Source organism: Chironomus tepperi, unplaced genomic scaffold (genome assembly GCF_022539635.2).
Source record: "Chironomus tepperi strain 1889 unplaced genomic scaffold, CSIRO-AGI_Ctep_v1 contig_172, whole genome shotgun sequence".
NCBI classification, from domain to species: Eukaryota; Metazoa; Arthropoda; class Insecta; order Diptera; family Chironomidae; genus Chironomus; species Chironomus tepperi.
The window spans coordinates 239,581-262,518 of NW_027226294.1; the positions used below are offsets into that span (position 1 = coordinate 239,581).

A 22,938-nucleotide genomic window follows, 5' to 3' on the forward strand; every position below is an offset into this window, starting at 1 on the left:
AATGATGCTCACAATAAAAAAACCTAAGAATTTAAAAATGAGTCAATATATTTTTTTGAATTTGATATAATTTTTATTTCAGTTTTTCAGAATTGAAAATTATGAATAAACAATTTTTTTTTTTTTTCATTCTCGTCGATTCCTACATATGTTCTCATGCTGTATTTAAATTAATTAAAGAATATGAAGAAATAAAAAAAACTGAAGAATTTAGGAATAAAATAAGAATAAAAATAATGAAAATATTTTCTTGGATTGAACCTCTTGAGAATTTTTCACCTCCTGTCTCATTTTTTCAATTTTTTTTAATAATATAAAGCGTTTTTCTTCATTTTCATAAGGATACAAAAATTTTCTTTCTTTTCTCGTGAAATATGATTTTTTTTTATCTTAATGATTTCTACAATATATAAAAAAAGCTCATTGCATCGCACTCAAGAGATGTTCCATCCAAAATGTTTTATACTTTTTTTTCTTTAAAAACTATTAATAATTAAATATGAATCTTGTTATAAAACTAAATTATACGTGTGATTTTTTTCATTAAACATTGCATACGTTTAAGTTGATTCTTAATAATTATATGAAATAATTTTTAGCTATTTATACATTTTTTATATATTTTTTTTTTATTCATTTGATGATGAAGATTGATTTCTTATTGTGTCTGAAAATCCTTTGATGTCTCAAAGGTAGGTCTCAATATAATATTAAAACAAATGCTTGTTCAGTTAGAGAAAACTGATATTAAGGACATAAAAGCCCAAAATTTTGAGTGTGAATTTCCATGATGAAAAGCCTTACAGGTTCAAGGATATTTTAGAGATCTTTACAATTCACATAGCTTGTTCATTTTCAAATTTTAGGCCGTGTGGCACAGTTGCCATGAGAGCTTTGCTCATTCAATTCTCCTTGAACAATTTAAAATGCTTGAAACCTTATAAATGTTGTGTTCTAAAACCGTACAAATGTTTTCAAATTCAATTAAAGAAATTGTGATGTTTTTGAATTTAAAAAATACGTTAAAAACTTCCACGCTTAAAATATAAGGGCCGTTCAATTATTACGTTCCGATACGGGGTAAATATGATTTAAACAATGGAAATTGGTCTCTAAATCATTCAATCAATCTTAACTGTTAATTAATTTGTAATTTCCACCAGTCAAGTACTTATAAATTATACAACATCTAATTAATATGATTTACCCATAAGTCATGTGATTGATTGCAGTAAAAGAACTTTAAATGTAACAAAAGCATAAGTCCATCAATCAATTTGAGTCAATAACAGACTTTTAGAACACAACACAAACTTTTAATTTTCATGGTTAATCGATCTCTTCTAATTTTTTCAAGTTCCTAGCTATGGGGAAAAACATTTATGTTTATCAATGTTAAGTCATCATCATTTTCATCATATGTATTAAGGCCATATCAGCAATTTCTATTCTCTTTGTTATTATTCTTCTTTCTATAGAAACAAAAAAAAAGTTTTTCATTTTATTGGATATCCCAAAATATAATAATTTTGAAGGTCAAAGACATTATGTACTTATGTTTTATGCTTGCAAAACAGAAGGAAACTAACTAACTTAAATTAAGAAAAAAAAAATTAAATTTTTAAAGAAAAATTAAAGAAAACTGGTTAAAGAATCGTGAATTTTCATGAATTTTCTCATTTTTCATTCGCTATAAAAAATCTTTTTACTTGTTATTATTAATTAATTAATTTTTCTTTTAGGTATCAACTAAATATGTTTTTTTTTTCGATCATAATAATTATAAATCTATATAAACGTTCTTATTCTTTCTCATCTTTCCACGACATCCTGTACTTTTTCATGTTACTTTACAATATTACAAATCACCAATATCCCAACAACTTTGTTTACTTCTGTTTTTTTTGTGTATCTTCTTAACTACTCAATCTTATTACATAATAAAAAGTATATTTCTCATCGGCGGATTTCATAATCCAATTTCAACTTTTTTTTATCCATCCTCTATTTCTCTACATGCGATAAATAATGTTTTTCAATACCATCATCACTTTGTGGCGCCAACTTTACACAAATTATCTTCTTTCCACTCGTCAAGTCTTTATAAACGTCCCCCTATTCCATTTGATCGGACTGAATTATCTCATATTTTACCCATGTTCCACCGTCAGGTAATACTTGCAAGACTTGCTGATTTGGCATTAGTACATTTCTTGTTGCCAATTGAATTTGTTGGCCGCCTTGCGATTGAGCTTGACCACCTGATTGTTGAATTGTTATCTGCTGTTGACCTTGCTGGTCTCCATTCTGTTGTACCTGATTTTGTTGCTGTTCAAGCTATTCATTAATAAAAAGAAAGAAAATATTATTAAATTGATTTTAATTCGGGGTCATTGACAAATGACGTCAATCATTTAAATCATTTAAAAATCGATTCTAAAATAAATTGTGCCATACCTGTTGCTGCTGATTGGATTTTCCGCCACGATTCTGTTCTAAATGCTGACGTTGATGGAGAATAAGATGATTCTTTTGGAGGAAAGCTTTCCCACATTCTGGACATACGTGTGAACGTAGAGTACAACTACCGTCTGGATGACGTTTATTATGCAACATAAGACCGTGTTTAGCAACAAAACTTTTCCCACAATATTGACAAAAGTGTGTTTTAGCCTTTTGTTGTGGCGGTGATGTGATTTGAACAACTGTGGCTTGTTGGACCTGCTGATTCTGATTTTGTTGCTGTTGATGTTGTTGATGTGTAACTTGAACAGTTTGTTGCTGAACAATTTGTTGTTTAACTTGAGGTTGTGCTTGCTGGGCAGGCTGAATTTGTATTTGTTGATGTTGCTGAGTATGCTGTGGACTCTGAAGTATTTGATTCACAACTTCGCCACTAGACGTAATAATTTGGACCGGCACGGGAGATGATGAGGCTCCTGGTTGTGTAGTAACGAATGTGGTACCCGAAGGAAGATTAACTGCAATGAAAATGATCAATTAGTACCAGAAGTGCTTTTAAAATTGTAAAATTAACTTACTTTGATTAACACCTTGAAAAAGATGGCCAGGAATGGAGGCAGTGAGGGCGCATAAATCGTTAATAAGACTCTTATCTCCCGAATGAAGCCGTAAATGTAAGGCAAGACCTTCGCGGCTATTGAACACACTTCCACATTCGCGGCAAGCATACTGCAAACGAGGTGGAGTTTCTCCACTTATTGTTGTTAAGATATTAGGATTTCCAACAACGGTAACCGTTTGCGGTTGTTGCTGTAAATGCTGAACTTCAATTTGTTGTTGCTGTTGCTGCTGCTGTTGTTGTTGTTGTTGCTGCTGCTGCTGTTGTTGTTGTTGCTGAACTTGATGTTGGACTTGAGCATTTGCAGCTTGTTGGGCAGCCTGTTGCTGAGCAGCTTGCTGTTGTGCCGCAGCTTGTTGGGCTGCTTGCTGTTGAGCTTGCTGATTTTGTTGTTGTTGCTGTTGAATAACTGTAGCCGTTTTATTTGTAACGATAGTCGTATTTGGTGCATTGGGATTTAAACCGCCATGAACTAATCGATTATGTGCATTTAATTCTGCTTTTGATGCAAATCCTTCACCACAAGCTAAACATGGGAAGCTCGCTTCGCCTGTATGCGTCTTCATATGGGTTGCTAATGTGCGCTTTTGGAGGAATTCTCTTCCGCAAACTGTACACGAATGTGGTACTCGACCGTGCAATTTACCATGATTAATAAGCTGAAATTTACGGGCAAATGTTGCTCCACAATCATTACAGGCAAAAGGATTTATAGATCCGTGGAATCTTGAATGCATATCCAAATGCTCTTTCTGTGCGAAGCTCTCTCCACAATCCTAAACAAAAAATATAAATTTAGAACTGGATCAGAAATATAAACGGAAATTGTTATTACCTCGCAAATAAATGGTCTTTCTCCAGCATGAAATTTACTGTGTGTCACCAAATGACGTTTCAAAGGAAATGAACGTCCACATTCTTGGCACACAAACGGACGATCACGTGTATGAACTCTAAGATGCGTTAATAAATGATGCTTTAGTGTGAAGCACTTCTTACATTCACCACATTGATACGGACGCTCGGTGGTATGAAGCAATAAATGTGTATTTAAGCAGTGCTTATGACTGAAATCTTTATGGCAGTGAGGACAAACATGAGGACGCTCGCCTGTGTGCGATCGTGCATGCGTTGTTAAATGATGCTTTAATAAAAATGTTTTGCCGCACTGTTCACAAGCGTAAGGACGTTCCTTGTTACTTCCTGGATCATTCTTTCTCGTCTTTTGAATGATTGGTTTCGAATCTTCTGCAGTCTCGAAATGCTGTAAATGGACAATTAACTCGTTAAAATAATTAAAAAGGATAAATAAGAATCAACTCACGACAATTTCAATAGTTTCAAGTTTTGGTGATGAACTCATATTTGGTTCCATTTTGCAGTGTGTTAATTGTTGCTCTTCACTCTCCTCTAAAGTCTGTAACACTTTCTGGACCTGAATTGATATGGCTGAAATGAACACAAATATTTTTAATTAAAGTAAATACAATAAACACAAGATTTTATTGGACTTACGAGCATTGTGGCCATCAGACGAACTAGTTGTGATAGCTTGTTGATTCTGAACGGCAGCAACAGCTCTTTTCATGAGAATTTCGTTGCATTCTTCGGCCGTTAATTGAAGTGAACCAATTGGAGACATAAAATGTGTCGTTTTATCACTGGTTGTTGTGTATACAGTTTGAGTTTTGCCATCAAGAATTGTATTGCCTACTAAAGAACACGAAAGTATAAAAACATAAATAAATTAATTGGTCCAGATGATGAAAATTAATTAAATATTTACCCGATGATCCACTAGATGTGATGACTCTATGCTGGCCAGAATTTTGGCCGTCGCTCACTAGAATCATACGCCGATTTATCATTTTATCCTGTGATATATTTTTCACCTTCACGATTGCAGTTTATTGTATTAAACACTTCATACAATGAGAAAATAATATTAAATATCTATGGAAGAAAAAGAGATGCAAAGATTAGTTAAGAAAGTTTGATGGAAGCAGGTAGAAAAGTCAAAAAACTTTTGTTTGTATTAAAACTATTTAGTTAAAGTGAATAAAATTCTAAGAACAAAATTCGTGGTTTGTTTATATTCTGGATCTATCAATCGCGCGAAAAATTGTTATGTTGTGAAAAACATCCACAAAAAAAGCTGTGAAGATGTGTATAGCATTATTCTGTCTGTATGATAGGCGCATTTTATATACATATTATCACATCCAAAAATATTACATATTAGAATTCTCAGACACGCTTACACTTTTGTGTAATGTAATAAACTACTTGATGCACTCCTACAAATTAATTTGAATTATGTTTTTTCCTAACTTTTAATCAATTTTATTAAATTTAGCGCGTCCTTTAATAGATATCTCAAATATATTGAAATGAACTGATGACGTTACACATACAGCGAAAAAATTGGACTGTAAAAGTGACGCTGTGGAAAAAAATCAAAATGGAAACGCAAAAAATATTTTGAAAATCACTTTTTCATTCACTTTTCACACATTTCCCAACTTTTCCACACTCCCAATTTAATCTTATAAAGTTTATGCAAAGTTTTTTGATATTTTTTAATGTTGAAATGCAAAATACAAATTAATTTCTAAATTAATATTGGTAAGCACCTTCTTTTTATTGTATTATATGCTCAACTCATGAGTTTTAATTCACATTTTCACCACAATGGCGCATTTTCAAAAAAATGACCGTTATTTTTTGTCAAATTCAGCGTTACCATTGATATTTTCTTATGACAATTATTTAATTCAATTAAGAATCATTAAAATGACTTAAAATAATGCAAAAATCATTACTGTTCATATAATATTATCGAAATAATGGACAAAAGAATTTCAACACAAAGTTAGCAATTGAGACGGTCGTATAAAAATGTTCTATACACTATATACTTACAAACACAATTTCAGCAATTGTGATAGACAAGAGAAAAAAAAAGTATATTTTACGCATGTATATTTAACCTTTCAATTCATTCATAAATGTGCACAATACACACGGTTACATACTGACTGACTATTCGATACATTGCGATATATGCATTCTTCTGTTGTTTATTTACATTTATTTATTTTTATTTACTTTTATCATAGAATCACGAGGACATGATTCCCTTAAATATCCATAAAAATTGTGAGTATGTATAGTGATATTTGTGCATGTTTCATGTCTCACATAAACTTTTCACACAGAAAACTGAAAAAAAAATTCCCCATGCATCCCTCTAACATGTGTAACTAAACTACCTAAACTTCATGCTACGAGTGAGTGATATACTCGAATGTACATTCTTTCTTCTCTCTTTTCATTATGTTAGTTTCAATGTAAAAACATTATATTGATAATGTAAATACACGGATATAGTAACAATGATATTTGTATAAATAGGATAAGGAGACGACTTTTATTATATCTTTACATATCGCTCGTGTGAACACATAATAGTCATACACTCATATACATTGCTCGTAAATACATAAGACTTTTATAAATGCACTCGCATTTTTTTCTGTTTATTTTTTTCTTAGTAAAACTGCCGGTGTTAAATACACCAAAAAAATTAGAGCAACATGTTGTTATTTTCATTTTAGGCATGATAATACACATACTTGATGTATTCTCACAAGCATCACAATGTTGTTTACATAAAAAAATTGTACTTTATGTGCGTGTATGTACAATATCTGTTTATTAATGAAATTCTTATTCTCTGTCTGCATTCTTTGCATTCCTTAACAGGTGCATTTTAGTTCCTTAAAGGAATCTCTTTCTTAATTTAATTACTTTTTAGAACTAAATTAATTTTTTTACGGTACCATCTTTTATGGGATGTAATAAATTTTTTAATTCTATTTTTTATGAGGACATGAATTTTTGTGGGTTTCGTGTTTTAACTCTTTTAAGTAGTCTCTTTATCTCTTTAAGAATATTAATAGAATGCTTTAGTTCTTACTCTTTGTACACAGCTATATTAATATTTTAAATAGATGCAATAAAATGAAGATTTCTTTTGGGAGCAGCAGAATAAATTAAAAAATACGTTGGATTTACGATTGGCATAGATGTAGAAAATAAAGACACAGGAGATCGACCAATAATTATTTTTAAATGGTCCATATACCTAATACTTATGCTATGTTTATTTATTTGAGATAAGAGCTCTTAGAGACGTTTATTTTTGAGCAGGTTCATTTCCTGTTTTTAAAATAATATAAAGCATATTTTTGTCGCTTTAGCTCTATACCTTTATCTTTGTTTGCGGATGTCGATGGACCAGCTTATATACATATAAAAAGTATGTACTATCATGAGTATTGTGCGAATCCTTGTCATATTGACAGCACTTTATATAATAATTGAGAGATCTCTATTGGAATTCGAACCCATGTACTCACAAAAGAATGAAACAGATTTCCTGTCTGTTGCCTACTCACAGAAGCCTTAATCTTACACTAGTAGATTCGTCTTAATATGGCTTGACACCCCAGATTCCACTCCGTTAAGACACCACACTTGACTATACCATACGAAATTGTGGTTCCAAATTTTTATTTTAAGGTTATGAACCCCATATTCTACAGAAATTCGATTCTACACATTGTTTAAAAATTCTTTAATTTGAAGAGTAAGTGTGCCAGCTTCAGAGATAGATCTCCAATCATCAAAATTTATTATACAAAATCTTCTTCCCATAAATTCAAGTTGTATGTATAAAATTTATAAACGTGATCAGGAAGATAAAATGAACTCAAAACAGGAACATACAAAAGATAAAACTCAGTGTCAATCAAAGAACCACAGTCATAACCACAAAATTAACGATAACGTTTTATATATAGCAACATATGGGGCTATAAAACATTTTGGGGCATTAATGTTTTAATTGTGGCTTTTATTTAAGTCATACCGAGATCTAGGTGGATCAAAAATTTGACTTTTTGTTTCCTTAGCAAATCGGAACCTTAGCAAGGAGGGTCTCAGGGGTGTAGCCAGAATTTTTTTTTGACGGAATTCTGGGAATTTTCATGATACATCCTAGCTATTTGAAATTGTTTTCAAGAAAGATGTGATTTTGACTCTTAAACATCTCCTCTTCTTCTGATTACGTCCCAGGAGGCTCTACAATTTAAAATCACATTTTCAAGCATCTATGCAATCTTGTTTACCACGCTTGCTACCAGTTTATATTCAAAAATTCAAGTTTTAATAAGATTGAACTGCGAATGATCAAATATTTATACAAATGATATGCTAATTGGACAGACTTAATGAATCAAAGTAAAGAACAAACAATTGCTTCCTTCACTCTCTTAAGACTTTAAGTGAAAACAATAAATAAAGCAAATCAGAGAACATTAACAAATAAGTTAGGAAATGTTTATTCAAATCCATAATTCTACAAATTAATTTGGCATTAAAAAGCCATTGAAATTTATTGAGGCGTAAAAATGTCTGTTACCTAACAGATCTGGCTCATCCAATGTACGTTATGTATCAAATTCAAGCATGATTTACTAGCACGTACTCCACTTTTCATTTATTTTTCTTTCATTAATTATTTAGGTCACTTAGTCAATTATGCCGCACGCGAAGCATTTTGATAATGTCCTTTTTTCTTCATTAAATTATATTAAATCCACGATAGAATTGACCTGCATGCAATAGCTTGGCATTTTGAAATATATATGATTGCGTTTGTAGTGCTATGTGGGTTGTGTTATATCCTAAATAACCCAAAATAATAGAATTCAATCATTCTAAAATCATAGTATCTAAAACTGATCATCAGCCAAAACATTGGATTAGGTATTGTTGAGAATATGTCAACTGTCGCTTAATTTTCAAATTATATTTGCAACTATACTTAGTTGGTTTCCCCTTTTAAAGTTGTTTTTCCCCTTCATATAAATATTCAGTCTGTATTCCAATTTCATACAATAAACATCTTTGTTACTATTACTAATACCTGCAAAAAGATCCAGTAAGTGATTGTCAAACAAATCAAGGAAATTATAAGAGTCTTAATGATTTCGCAACAACAAAAATCTAGAATGTTCACCTTTCAGTCTTGTTCCATTTCCTAAATTATTATTATTTGAGAAACAAGGAATGAAACAGAAAACATGAATCAGCTGAGTATATCGTAGGAATTAGTAAAGAGCAGAAATCAATATTTCATTTTAATTTCATTAAAGTCATTTTAAATTAAATAGTGTATCAAGTAGTAGTGAAAATATATTATAAATAATACAGGATGGTTAACAGTACAGAAATAATTTCTGTAGATCAGCCATACAGGTAAACTTGAATTGCGTTTTAATATTCTGATTAAATAATAAGAAGAATATCATGCTATCTGTGTGAATTATCATTGATAATGGCTTGAGACGGAAATTTAATTCAATTTAATATGATTATCATTCATTTCAGATCCAAAAGCTACTTTCGTTGGAACTCACATTCAAAGGATTTGTTAAATCAATCTGAAACAATTTTACTCTCAAGTAAGAAGAATTTCATAATAATCAGTACAAAAATTGTGCATAGTAATCATGAATACTCGTTTTGACTCTTCTAGATGTAAAAGTGCCTTTTGATACATTCTACATCACAATCGGTAAATGTGTTGGAGATAATGACGAAATATGGACGTTATCGGCTAATACAGATTGTAAAAACACTCCAATTGTTTTGATCCATGGATTTGCTGCTGCTTTAGGGTTTTGGCTCCAAAACTTGGATCATCTCGCAGAAAATCATCCTGTTTATGCAATCGACTTACTTGGATTTGGCAAAAGTTCAAGACCTGAATTTGCAGATGATGCCGAAGAGATTGAGTCGCAATTCTGTGACTCAATTGAAAAGTGGAGAAAAGCTATGCAAATAGAGAAAATGATTTTGTTGGGACACTCATTTGGCGGTTTTCTATCAACATCATATGCCATGAAATATGAGCAGAATATTGAGCATCTAATATTAGCTGGTGAGATTTTTCTCCTATGTATATATCTCTCTCACATGGTTTCTGTCTGTTACTTCTCTGTTTGAGAAATTATTTTTAGTCATGCCGTGAATATTTATATAAGTCATTAATCTTTCTTTTCTAAACTAATACAACGTAGATCCTTGGGGTTTCACGGAAAAGCCAGATTTGAGTGACCGACCTTATTGGCAACGTTCTGTGATAAAAGTTTTTGGCAAAGTGCCACCTCTTGGAATATTGAGAGTAGCCGGTCCTTGGGGTCAGTGGCTGATTGAAAAGATGAGACGTGATATTATACGGAAGTATGAAAACATTGTAGACGACCCAAAAGTAGTTGCGACATATATTCATCAATGTAATACAGACAATCCAACAGGCGAACATGCTTTCAAAAGATTATTATGTGGCGGTCCATGGGCCAAAAATCCAATGTTAGATAGATTTAAGGAAAACTTCCCAACTGAAATGCCAGTGACATTCTTATATGGTGCTAAATCATGGATGAATAATACATATGGTGAGTCAATTAAAGAATCGCGCCCAAATAGCTACACGCACATCGAGCACATTGAAAATGCCGGTCATCACGTTTATGCTGACAACGCAGAAGACTTTAATCAATCTGTGATGATGGCATGTAAAATTTTAAAGTCTAACGGAAATGAGCCAAGAAACAAGCAATAAAAAAACTATATTTGTGATCATTAATTGATAATAAATATTTGATAAGTATTATGTACCTTATTCATCAATTCTTAGTAATAAATAAACAAATTTTTTGAGAGTCATCGTACTCTCCAGATTCGACTCTATTTAAACAAGCTTAATCATTTGCCGAAAAAGAAACATTAATTTACAGCGTCTAATACATGCTGATAAAAATGACGAAATCTAGATTGACACAATAAAGACTAATTTAAAATCTTATCAGCACCGCAAGTGTCCAAAGTAGATGAAAGTAAAAAAATATGAGAATCTGTATCAATTCCAATTGTTCCAAGAGAATATGAGCGAGAATTGTTTCATATTCACAGCAGTTCCATAAGAAAAAAATAATAATTTTTCAACAATTGTGAAAAAAAGCATTAAGTACAAATTTTTCTTCGATACTGAACAGAGTTCTCGTGTGATTTTTGGTGTGATTGGACTAATTATCAGATAAAATCAGCATAGCTGTTGTTTATTTTGATAAAATGGTCTCGGATTCAGACATTTATCGTACAAATCAACGTGATAGGTTCGTGGACATAAACCTTTAATAAATCAGTGTGAAAAAAAAGAATTGAATGACCTTGATATTTTATTAAATCTGAATTTATTATGTCATTATTAGACATTTCCTTTCATCTATATTAAAATGGAACTTTCATTCAACAAAAAGTTTGGACAAGGCAGAGGAAAGAATGCTGTCAGGTAAAAAATTGATTTTTTTTTCACTTAGTTCCCCCCAAAAAGAAACGTTATCGACGATTTACTTAATTATTTTCGTCATATAGGAATTAAAACATGCTACAATAAGTTTTATGTTGATATTGGACCATGTATTGGAACTCATCTTAATAAAATATGGACTCTCTCAATGAATACAGACAGTCCAAATATTCCGATTGTGTTAATTCATGGGTAATAGCTTTTAGACATTTTATGCGAATTATATTCATTGAAAAAAAACTTTTTTTTTCTTTTGAAATTCACAGGTTCGGAGCAGGTACAATAGAATGGCGTAAATCATCTCAATGATGAAGTCATAAATTTGTTTATTTCTTTTCATTTTCATAGGAATTGGCTTTTGGGTATTAAATTTTGATACATTCGCACATACACGTCCCGTCTACGCTATCGATTTGTTAGGATTTGGTAAAAGCTCACGACCAAAATTTTCTAAGGACGCAAAGGAAATTGAAATGCAATATGTGAATTCGATTGAAAAATGGAGAGAATGTATGAAAATTGACAAAATGATATTACTCGGTCATTCATTTGGCGGGTATTTATCGACTGCGTACTCAATTAAATATCCTGAACGGATTGAACATTTAATATTGGCAGGTATGATAAATTAATTTTTTTTATTTCCTCTCGTAAGCACATTTTAAAATGAAAAAAATGTCTTTTTTTTGTGCTGAACATCAAGTTTCATAATTTGAGATATTCTAAATTTATACGAGTATAAATAATACAATTTTAAAAATAAATTCCAGATCCGTGGGGGTTTATTGGTATAAAATCATCCGAAGACTTTAAGAAGTACTCACTATATCAACGCTCAATGATGTTCTTAACAAGTAAGATATCCCCGTTAGCTGTGATACGAGCAGCCGGTCCTTTAGGGCCAGTGATTTTAAGAAAAGGACGACCAGATATTGTCGAAAAATACGAAAATGTTGTTGAGAAGCATGACAAAACAATAGCTAAATACGTTTATCATTGCAATACGAAAAAGATAACTGGAGAATATGCCTTCCGTGATTTGCTTGATATCGGTGTTTATCCGAAATTTCCAATGTGTGATAGATTGCAGGAGCAAGAATTGTGTCAGAAAATTCCACTTACATGCATATTTGGTGCTGAGTCTTGGCTAGATACCTCATTTGGTCCATCTTTAAAAGAAATACGACCAGAGAGTTATACGCATATTGAATATATTGAATTAGCAGGACATCAGTTATTTAGTGATAATGCAACCGAGTTTAATCGAATAGTTACCGAAGCTTGCAATGTCTTGAAATCATCCAAAATCGAAGAAGATGATGAAACTTTAGATGATAACGTTATTTAAATTAAATATTTTAACTACTCAGTAGGGTTGTTATTTTAGGAGCTTTAAAGAATTTTTAAAATACTAACATGATGAACGATAAGAAAAAGCGTATTTTTGCTTTATTTTTCTACCAAACAGTTTTCTAAATCCATTAAGTAACCACTCAGTGGCGTAGTTGGAAATATTTTTAGGGGGTTTTTGATATTTTTTCAATCGGATTTTTTGAATTTGTTTCTTTTAGGGTTTTCAACCTCAGAATCAAAATGTACTGAATTCCAGGATTTATTCCCAGATTCCATACAATTTAATTCCCAGGTTGACAACCCTAGTTTTCTCAAAAAACCATACAAAATTGAAGGAATTTTGTTTTCGAAGGGTTTTTGACCCCAAAACCCCCCTAACTACGCTCCTGAGTAAAATGAACAATTTTTTTGATTATTTGTCAAAAACAGAAGTTTGTTATGCACAAATGGCACAAAAGAATTTCACTTCCGAAGGGGTGCATCTAGAATTTTTTGAAAAAGATGAGTTGGGGAGAAGTTCAGGGTATTTACATTTTGTTTACTAAAAACCCTAGTAAACTATTGAGGATAGACAACTCACTTTTAAATACACCCCTAATAGGGGCGTAGTCAGAAAATTGTTTTGGAAGGCAAGGACCGACCGGCAACCGATTTTTTTGAAATATTGAATTTTTGTTGTATTCTTAGTCATATTTACCATGTATGGTATTTACAGTTACCAAAAAGAAAATAAGCAATTAATTTCAAAAAAAAATTAAATATTTTAGATAGGCACGTGTTCCCAAAGACCTCCCCTTCACCTGACTATGCACCTTACCTCTTGTTATTTACATACTATGGTCAGCAATAGAATAATTTAAATCTTTTTGAAAACTTTTAAATGTTTTTTTGACATTTTTATAAGGACATCAAAGTTAGGGTTTCCTCAAGTCTCGGTTTAAATGAATTTTTCCTAGAGCAGCACAATACAGTGAACCTCATTTTTCGCCGTAAAAATAAGTCGAACTCAGCCGTTACAGTGTCATTTGAGCAACTTCGAGTCTTATCGTTTATAAGGCGACGTAGATGTGCCCTAGTGAACACACTTTTCAGGTTCGATACCAAGACTGAGATCAAATGGTTTTTGACTGTAAGGCAGTCTCTTTCTTCAATAAATTCGAACTCTATGTCTTTAGTCTTATCGTTTAAAAGGCGACGTAGATGTGCCCTAGTGAAGACACTGTGCTGTTCGGGTTCGAAATTCAAATCGGAAAGTCTTGGTCTCGATATCAAGAACTCTTAATCAAAACCAAGATTCTTTGATGACCATTTTTAGTATGATCACTTCACTTCCATAAAAAATTGTGTCCACCTATTTTTTTACAATAATAGTTGAATCTTTAGAAAATCTAGTCGTTAAGTTATGATAAAAGTAAATTCTATTTTAATCACTTTTAATACATAAGCATGTTTTGCAAAAATACGCTTAAAAAAAATAATGAGATTAAAACGTGATTTTGCCATAAAGAAATTATAACACAGATTGTAATGTGAGAAGATAAGCTTATCGATATTCTTAATCCATTTATCAATCACATAAAAATTGAAAAAAATAATATTTTTTGAATCAAAAAATCATGAAAAAAAAAACTTTTTACCTCCCACTCTTTTTTAATAAAATCACGACTTGTTGCCTCAATCCATTGACATTTATGAGAAAATATTTTTTCTTAACACATGTCGATATTATGAAATAATTATGAATTTAAATTAAATGTCTTGTATTCCTCTCTGTTTTTAATCTGTCTCTCCCTCTCCCGAGTATCACAAATGAAGAAGGCTTTGCCAATAAACCTAAATTTGAAATTTCTTCTAAAAGTTGAAAATTTTTGCAATTTTCTTTGTTAGTGTTAGTGTTCAACAGAGTTAAAATTCAAATTTTCGACCGTTAAAAACGATCGAATTTTTGTATGAAAACATCAATATATCTTGAAAAGAGGTTTATCAGAGCCTTAACAGCTCCATGGCAGAACCTACTTCATTTATGCCACTCGGGACTTCACTCTCTCACCAAAGACAAAATAAGTCAGTCAACTTTCACATGTTTGACTGCATTATAATACAGAAAGAAATTAAATTATAAACAAAAAAAAAATACATATGAGAGACAGAGTGATCATATGGAAGTAAAGCAATGTATGGTCTACAATTACAACACACAACAAAAAAAAATGAAATAATAGTATATATTTTCGATACCACATGAACCGCATTTAATCAAACACTCACAAACCAGTTAGTTAGTTAGTCGAGTGAGTATCACACAAATTTATTATTCTACAAATAAAATAAAGTACACGCAGACGACAGAGATGCTTTAAAGTAATATAATATAATATATATATATAAAAAAAAATTGAGAAATATATTTTAAGTAGTATGCATGAGTATGAAAGAAGAGAAGCACGTGTGAAATGAGACAAAAAATTTTTGTGATCAGCCTTGATCTACACAATCATAATAAAATTAGCAATCGGCGAGTGAACACAACGTTTGTGTAGTTTGTAAAGAGCGTCCGCGAAGTAAAGAAGAGAAAAAAAAAGTTTAATAAAAAAAAAAATGTTTTAGAAGCTAAAAATATTGTTAAAAAATATTTAATTAGTTTTTCTACAAATTTCAATTTCAAGAATTACTTCCTAAATTAAAAAAGGTATGGATATCGAAGCAGTTGAGTGCAATGGAAATGGAATCAAATTTTTTCAATTGAAATTTTTCCGAGATATAAGGTAAGACGTAAAAAAAAGGTTGCTGTAACTCGCCGAGTGTGACTATTTATATTGTCAAATGAATGAAACATGTAAAACTATCGTCTTTCCTTCCTTCGCTTCTCATTTTCGCGACTTTTTTTTCTGTCAAAAAGTCGAATTTCATGTAAGTTGTACAATCGGCATGAACAGATTCATTCTTATCTTACAAGTGTTTATACAACATATGTCTAAACAGCTGAGTTGAATCGAAAGAAAAGGCAGCTACGAATGTATTGGTCAGATAGAAAGAAATATATGCAATAAATAGTTTAGCGCCTTCCTCGCTTTGCATTAAATTGCTTTTTTATTTACAAATTCTCCCTTCGCTTCATATTATGAATGCATTCGCGAATGAGTTTTAAATTGATTTGAATATAATCGCTGAGAAATTTCGATTGCGATTGTTTCATATTAAGGCAGACTGGAAACTTTTTTTTTTATCATAACCAAGCTAAGCTTCTACATCCACTTAATTCATATCAAAGTTAGATGATTAAAATACTTCTTGAAATAAAATTCCTGTTTTTTTTCTACAATCAAACACGTCTACTGATCAAGCATGTAGTAACACAGACGCAAAATTTTAAAAATATATTTGAATTTCTTAAATTTTTTTTGAGAATGTGTTTTATGATCCTCAAAGGCAAATGACCCGAATTTTTATTCCGGCAATGTTAATAAATTCATTAATTAGAACATTTAAATACTGCTTTGTCAAAGCAAATTGCAGCTGGTTTCCAAGTCAACTGACATATAGATTGATAGCAATCTTCTAAAGTAATATTAGTTTTATATGAATATGACCTAATGTGATTAGGAGTCGTACATAAATGACGATTGCAGACGATTGTTGATAATTTTGTTTTTCTGACCTTCATTGATTTGCTGAATGGGCTATTTCAGTAATGGGTAGCCTTTGTGTCATGGCATACTATACCATGAACTGTATGTTGTGTGTGGTTTCGATCAATGCCTACCATCAAGGTGTGCCATGAAAAATAGCTAATGCTGATATCTTGTATTCGACTTTGTAAAGTGAATGGCAATGCCTTTTTTAAAGGCAATCTATATCAACACTGGTAAATATGTTGTACTATCCGGACATGAAATAGCCCATTTAACCCATTGTCATGTTAATGGCAAGACGCGAAGTTGCCATGACGTCATTGTAACAGCTGATATTGACCCATCTTGATAACGGATGTAAAATTGCGGCTCCCTACCTCATTCAGTTTGAAATGTCTACAAATTAGACGTCATTTATGAATATCCCATAACAGGTTAAATAAATCCATAAAACCATTAAACCGCTTCCAATAAAAAATCAGCTCAAAAATTTCACAATTAATTCAACCGGACAAATGTTTCAATATTTATGTATGCTGAAGTTAAACCTTAGTCAATAATGTTCATGTTGACCCAACATCGCGCCATACATATGAATTATGTAACATAACGTCTTATTTCTTTTATCCATCAAAGGAGCACACGCATATGTCTGTTGAATAAACCAAAAATTAAAAAAACCAGAAATACGTGAGCTTTCTACGTCCTCGAAATCACAAAAGACATGATGAAATTGTCTTTCAAGCCTCCCGAAAAGATTGTGCAACAAATTACATGCCTATATGATGATTGTTTTGCATATTTCTGTTCAAACTAGCGCATTTTTGCTTTATCAGAGATTTCGAGGTCACGAATATTAGAATGAAGAACAATATCAGCAGAATTAAATCATATCAGTGAGAAGTTTATAATTTATGTCAATTGACCTTTTCATTTGTCAAAAAATATAAAAATTATAAGTTCAACATTGAAGTCACCTCTAGTCATTAAAGCAATTTTATAAGATACTTGCATGCCGAAATCAATGTTTTAACAAAAACTTACTGCTGATTGCAGGCGATTTATAAATGTGGTAAAAACTTTATTGCGATGGAATGTTCATTGTAAGAGGCAATTAGAATATACAGAGTCGTTGATGCTAGCAAGTGAGTCAATGAACTTTATCTCTATTATTGATTGACATAAGGAATAAAGTAAGTAATAACTTATCTACCGCAATTTTATTTATAGATGTAAAAACACCATACAAGAAGTTCTTTGTTGATTTGGGCAATTGTGTTGGATCAAATGACAGAATATGGACATTAGCAATGAATACTGAGCTTGATCATGAAGTTCACACGCCGATGGTTCTCTTGCATGGGTATGAATACAATTATAAATATTCTAATGAGCTAAGGCATTCAAAGGCTGTTTACAATTTCGCGCACACAAATGTTTTATTGCTGTATCAAGTTTAAGATCATTTTCAAACATTTAAGTTTATTGACTCTTATAATTTGAAAGATGTGCAGAATCGTTCAATTGGGGGGCGTTTACTGATTAGAGGGAAGGATTCAAGATTAGGTCAAGGCAGGAATCAAGTTTATTTTGCTTTTTCAAGGAAATTGGACGCATACAAAATTACAAACTGAAATCTATGAAATTCGTCCATAAAAGTTTTGATTACTTAAATAACTCAAGCAGATATTTCACGTGCCAACATCGTGATCATATTCAGCACAAACGATATCCGCAAAAAATTAGAGAAATGCCTTAAAAAAGTATATACCGCAAATGTAAACAGACGCTTTTGCCTTTTAAAACACACATCTTATGATGTGACATACATTTATGAAGTATGGATTAGTAGACATAGACAGGCAAATGTTATCAATTTTATTCTACATTTTGTTTATTTCTTCCATAATAATCTTCTATGGTTCACGAAACATTAATTTCAATGATTAAGATACGCAAGTGCTCTTGCTTTCTGGATGCTAAATTTAGACACATTTGCTGCCGAAAGACCTATTTATGCTGTCGATTTACTTGGTTTTGGGAAGAGTTCGCGTCCCTCCTTTTCGGAAACACCACAAGAAATTGAAGATCAATACGTTGCGTTTCTTGAGGAATGGCGTAAAGTGATGAAGCTAGACAAAATGATATTATTAGGTACGGGACATATTTATGACTTGTTCCATAACTCTTTTCTCACCTAACAAATATATGAAATTTTTGTAGCACACAGCTTCGGGGGATGGATAGCATGTCTATATGCATTAAGATATCCAGAGAGAGTTCAACACTTAATTCTAGCTGGTGAGTCATATATCCATCAACACATCATGAATTTCTGTTAACATGATATTTTGATATTTTTAGATCCTTGGGGATTGGATACAGCACCATGCTTGTCAACACATTCATTTATGAAACGATTTTTCCTAAAAGTCTTTACGAGAACCCCGCCACTTAATGTTATTCGTGCTTTTGGACCTTTTGCAGCTACGGTTTTCAGAAATGTAAGGACAGATGTTGTAGGAAAATTTGAGAGTGTCATGCCTGATCGCCATAAACGAGCCATATCTGAATACATTTATCATTGCAACAGTAATAAAACAACAGGTGAAAGAGCTTTCCATTCTTTACTAGAGAATGGTCCATGGCCAAAATTTCCATTGGCAGCTAGAATGACAGAATTACACTCAGACATCCCATTAACATTCGTATATGGCGAACAATCGTGGATTGATAGTACGCCTGGTTATATAATAAAATTAAGTCGTCCAAATAGTTATACACACATCGAAGTTGTTGACGGTGCTGGCCATAAAGTTTTTAGTGATGATGAACTAACGTTTAATTCTATTGTCTTAAAGGCATGTAAAATTTTAAAGTCAAATAATGTTCAATAATGCTTTAATCTCACTTCCGTTATCATTTTTATTAACTAAATGTACCAAATACTAATTCGTTAAGCACAGTTGTTAAAATTATTCATGCCCCGAATGTCAAATAGCCATAAAGTCATCATCAAAGTTTCATTCCTGCAATTATTAAGCAGATGGCTGATGCAGACCTTATGACAATGCTACTTTACAGCTATGTGACATTCGAGAAAAAGTGATTTAATTAATATTATTAAATAGAATGAAATATTGTTCTTGTTGATTTATAATGTATACTTAAAGTTGAAGAAAAATTTATTAATTATTAGGGACTATCCATTAATAAAAAAGACGTAGATTAAAAAAGTGTAAAACTTGACTCTTGTAAAATAATGTCTCTCAATTAGTTACCTGAAACAGTAGTTGTTTAGTTTTTTTTTAAATATGAAATGTTTTATTGAATTATTTTAGTTACAGGATAGAATAGATGTGTTCATCAGTGATGGATGTATTGGCACCAAAAAGCAAATAAGCTTATATAAAAAAATAATAATTTATTTCCTTGTTATGCACCAAATATTTACACAACAAATTGCGTATGACATACATTTCATGAACACATCCATGTATCATGTGTAGGAGCTACTCAAAAGTTAGTCATTGATTAATTAGTTCAAATGTAAAACTCTCTCGCTTTCTAGTTCATTGTTGAAATTGTGTTACTAAAATTTTAGTTGCTTTTGCCAAATTATAGGCACAATTACGGACTTGCTGCAAATGCATGTCAATATTTGATGGATTTTCGGAGCTTAAGGCACGTTGTAAATTTGAGCATTCATTTTGAATGGAATTTGTATTAACATTTAATTGTCTTAAAGCAGTTTTCAAAACTTCATGTTCTTCGCCTAAATTAGTTGGAAATATGGCAATTAGATCCGACACACCAATCCTAATACGCTCTGAACAAGGAACAAATTTCTCTTTCATCGTTAGATCCTGCATAGCTAACCATAGCTCTTGAATTCGTCTTGTTACAGTCTCAGTCCTTCTCGTTACTTCTTCAACCAATGGCAATGATGTGTTTGATGTCGACGAACCAGACGAATTGGAAGCCATTGAATAAAGGCTTTGTGTCACTGGTGGACGAATATCGTCACGGGGAATCTGTCTAGCCTCATACATAGATACTGGTCTTTTAGCACTCATATTATTACTGATATTGGCATTAATCATTTTCGATGATGACTCACCATCTACTAATATTTCAGGTGAATCATGGATACGTCTAAAATTTATGGTAACTTTATTACAAAAATATCAACAAAAAAATTCTTTATAAAACTTACAATTGCACATCAGCGGAAGACATTGAACGTGAATCAGACTGGGCTTTCAGAAAGGCATTTTCCAATGACAGCTTCTCAATCATTGACTTTAATTCGGATATTGCAATATCTTGCAATTGTAATTGCTTTTTTAATATTTCTACTTCATTATCATTTTGTGGCTGTGCTATAACTGTTGATGTAGTTGCTGATGTCGATGAGGTTGTCGTTGACGAAGGTTGAACTGCATTGACATTATTGCCTGAATTCTTTATGTTTAATTTAATGAATAATTAATTAAATTATGTATTTTTTTCTGGAGTTCATCGTTTCTTAAATTATTTTATTAGCAAAAAAGATTCCATATGAGGCACAACAAACTTTAGCTACAGACAATAGATATTAGATAAACAATTTACATACATAAAAGCTCCAAAGCCAAAAAAGCATTTTAGAGAATGATATGAGTACACAATACTTTTATTCCCACATTCCATCAGATCCATTAAAAATGTCAAGACAAGCAAATTAAAGTTAATTTCATATCGTCGACATGATAATTGTAGTTATTAGTTAATTTGACTAGCATGTTTAAAATGATTAACATAAAGTATGAATTAATGAATTTTTAACTAAATTAATGATATAGAAAAGTTAGTACAGATTTAACTAGAGTATTTATGTTAGTCGATGCTGTTAGTATTCCTTAAACCACGTAAAAATTTTACCTGTTGAGTTACTGACGGTGGCAATTGACTATAATCATCGTCTTCACATACAGCATCATAAAGAGGCTCATCATCAGAATTATTCGATTCACGGTTCTTATTTTTCAATTGCACTTGTTCAAGTGGCCTCAAATTGGCGATATTTTGACGACGTCGAGCATCGACTAAAATATCATTCAAGAGTCCACAAAATTCGGCATGCGAGAAACGAGCAAGCTTTTGGCGTCCTTGATTGCGTGTTGCCGATAAATGTGGATTTGTTGGCAAGAATGGTACGCCTCCAATTTCTGGATTTGTAGAGCATGTGGACCATACTATAGGAAGAAAAGCCATTAAAATTACTTTACACCTTATATGGAAAAATAAATCTTACTGGTTTCAGTCTCACGTCGATCAACTTCTTCGTAAAGATCCATTACAAGTTCCTCAAACATTTTATTAGGTATCAATTGCAATTTTCCACGAGCTATTTTTAAATGTTCATTTATCTCGACTTTACTATGTTCGGGTATTATTAAATGCTGTCCGCTCTATAGTAAAAATTAGAATTAGTAAGAAAAACAAGTAACTTGATGCCAAATACTCACAGCATGATCAGGTTTCCTTCCACACAAAAAATATATGATTCTGTCAGTGACTTCGTAACTAGCTTCAACTAATCTGTCTGCGAGTTGAGCAAAGTTATTCTGTTTGGCAAGTTCAATTGCATTATTTCCATTGCCATCAACGGAATTTATATCAGCACCATACAGTAGCAACAGTTCAACTTGTGCACTTTGACCGAATTTTGCGGCAACATGTAAAGGAGTTGTCGAATTCTTTTCAACGTGAACGTAGTTACAATTGGCACCTTGAGCGATTAAACGAAGGGAAGTTTCTAAATTGGCAGATCGTACACTGGCATGAAGCTGTTTGCTTAGTTCCGTCTCTATACTTGTTGCATTTTCATTTTGCAAGTTGGGTTTTAGAACAAACTCAAGGTTCATGTGCTTAGCACGGATAAATGCTGATTTTGTTTGAATTGTGTCTTTTGGAGTTGGCTTTTTCTTTTGATGCTTAGAATTGGGATCCAGCAACAAATGTTCCCAAACTGAATTTGATCCATGATTATTGATTTGCTGAATATAATTTAAAAGTGAAGGATTCCATTGTCCTTGTCTTAAAGCTTTTACAATACTAATATGACTTCCAAGCTGACGATGAATCGAGGAGCAGTCATTACATAATAAAATGCCACGATTTAATGATGCAAAAGGAGCATCTAAAGTGATTAAAATAGTTTAACGCTTTGTAATCGCAAGAAAATTAGATCATTTATGAAATTATCATTTACCTGCACATCCACAATCACCGCAAATATCCACTGCACCTCTAGACTTTCCACGCGACATTATTCCACATTTATAATCACTAATACAGCACATATATTCATGTTATTTAATATAATAAATAAATTTTCGAGTTCTATTTTTTTCAAAACATTAGTAAGGGGAAATCACTGAGCAAGC

General features: G+C 31.8%; 5 protein-coding genes across 6 annotated transcripts; 3 read left to right on the top strand and 2 right to left on the bottom strand.

The window, feature by feature from the left end:
• Positions 1-48: 48 nt before the first annotated feature.
• On the bottom strand, positions 49-5,767 carry LOC139089012 (zinc finger protein 189-like). Of its 2 annotated transcripts, none has more exons than XM_070638428.1 (8): positions 5,716-5,767; positions 4,869-5,035; positions 4,598-4,792; positions 4,407-4,531; positions 3,918-4,346; positions 3,042-3,858; positions 2,458-2,981; positions 49-2,337 (listed from the first exon to the last, which is right to left on the bottom strand). In XM_070638428.1, exons 2-8 carry the CDS (start codon positions 4,948-4,950, stop codon positions 2,116-2,118), a joined length of 2,394 nt encoding a protein of 797 aa, XP_070494529.1. In that variant the 5' UTR covers positions 4,951-5,035; positions 5,716-5,767; the 3' UTR covers positions 49-2,115. The 2 variants fall into 2 exon arrangements, with proteins under 2 accessions (XP_070494529.1, XP_070494528.1); XM_070638427.1 differs by having other exon boundaries at positions 4,598-4,795.
• Positions 5,768-9,200: 3,433 nt separating this feature from the next.
• LOC139089013 ((Lyso)-N-acylphosphatidylethanolamine lipase-like) lies at positions 9,201-10,903 on the top strand. Its single transcript, XM_070638429.1, has 4 exons — positions 9,201-9,406; positions 9,539-9,612; positions 9,687-10,091; positions 10,231-10,903. The coding sequence occupies exons 1-4, from the start codon at positions 9,363-9,365 to the stop codon at positions 10,773-10,775; spliced, it is 1,068 nt and encodes a 355-aa protein (XP_070494530.1). The 5' UTR covers positions 9,201-9,362; the 3' UTR covers positions 10,776-10,903.
• Positions 10,904-11,192: 289 nt separating this feature from the next.
• Positions 11,193-13,957, top strand: LOC139088945 ((Lyso)-N-acylphosphatidylethanolamine lipase-like). Its single transcript, XM_070638306.1, has 6 exons — positions 11,193-11,328; positions 11,425-11,504; positions 11,588-11,714; positions 11,789-11,799; positions 11,871-12,140; positions 12,293-13,957. Exons 1-6 carry the CDS (start codon positions 11,285-11,287, stop codon positions 12,868-12,870), a joined length of 1,110 nt encoding a protein of 369 aa, XP_070494407.1. The 5' UTR covers positions 11,193-11,284; the 3' UTR covers positions 12,871-13,957.
• A 172-nt stretch (positions 13,958-14,129) lies between these two features.
• On the top strand, positions 14,130-19,751 carry LOC139088933 ((Lyso)-N-acylphosphatidylethanolamine lipase-like). The gene is made up of 6 exons (XM_070638296.1): positions 14,130-15,640; positions 17,564-17,652; positions 17,738-17,870; positions 18,459-18,661; positions 18,731-18,808; positions 18,872-19,751. Exons 1-6 carry the CDS (start codon positions 15,567-15,569, stop codon positions 19,402-19,404), a joined length of 1,110 nt encoding a protein of 369 aa, XP_070494397.1. The 5' UTR covers positions 14,130-15,566; the 3' UTR covers positions 19,405-19,751.
• Positions 19,392-22,924, bottom strand: Git (ARF GTPase-activating protein GIT1). The gene is made up of 6 exons (XM_070638295.1): positions 22,764-22,924; positions 22,018-22,691; positions 21,804-21,960; positions 21,431-21,744; positions 20,724-20,971; positions 19,392-20,662 (listed from the first exon to the last, which is right to left on the bottom strand). The coding sequence occupies exons 1-6, from the start codon at positions 22,852-22,854 to the stop codon at positions 20,080-20,082; spliced, it is 2,067 nt and encodes a 688-aa protein (XP_070494396.1). The 5' UTR covers positions 22,855-22,924; the 3' UTR covers positions 19,392-20,079.
• Between the last annotated feature and the right edge of the window lie 14 nt (positions 22,925-22,938).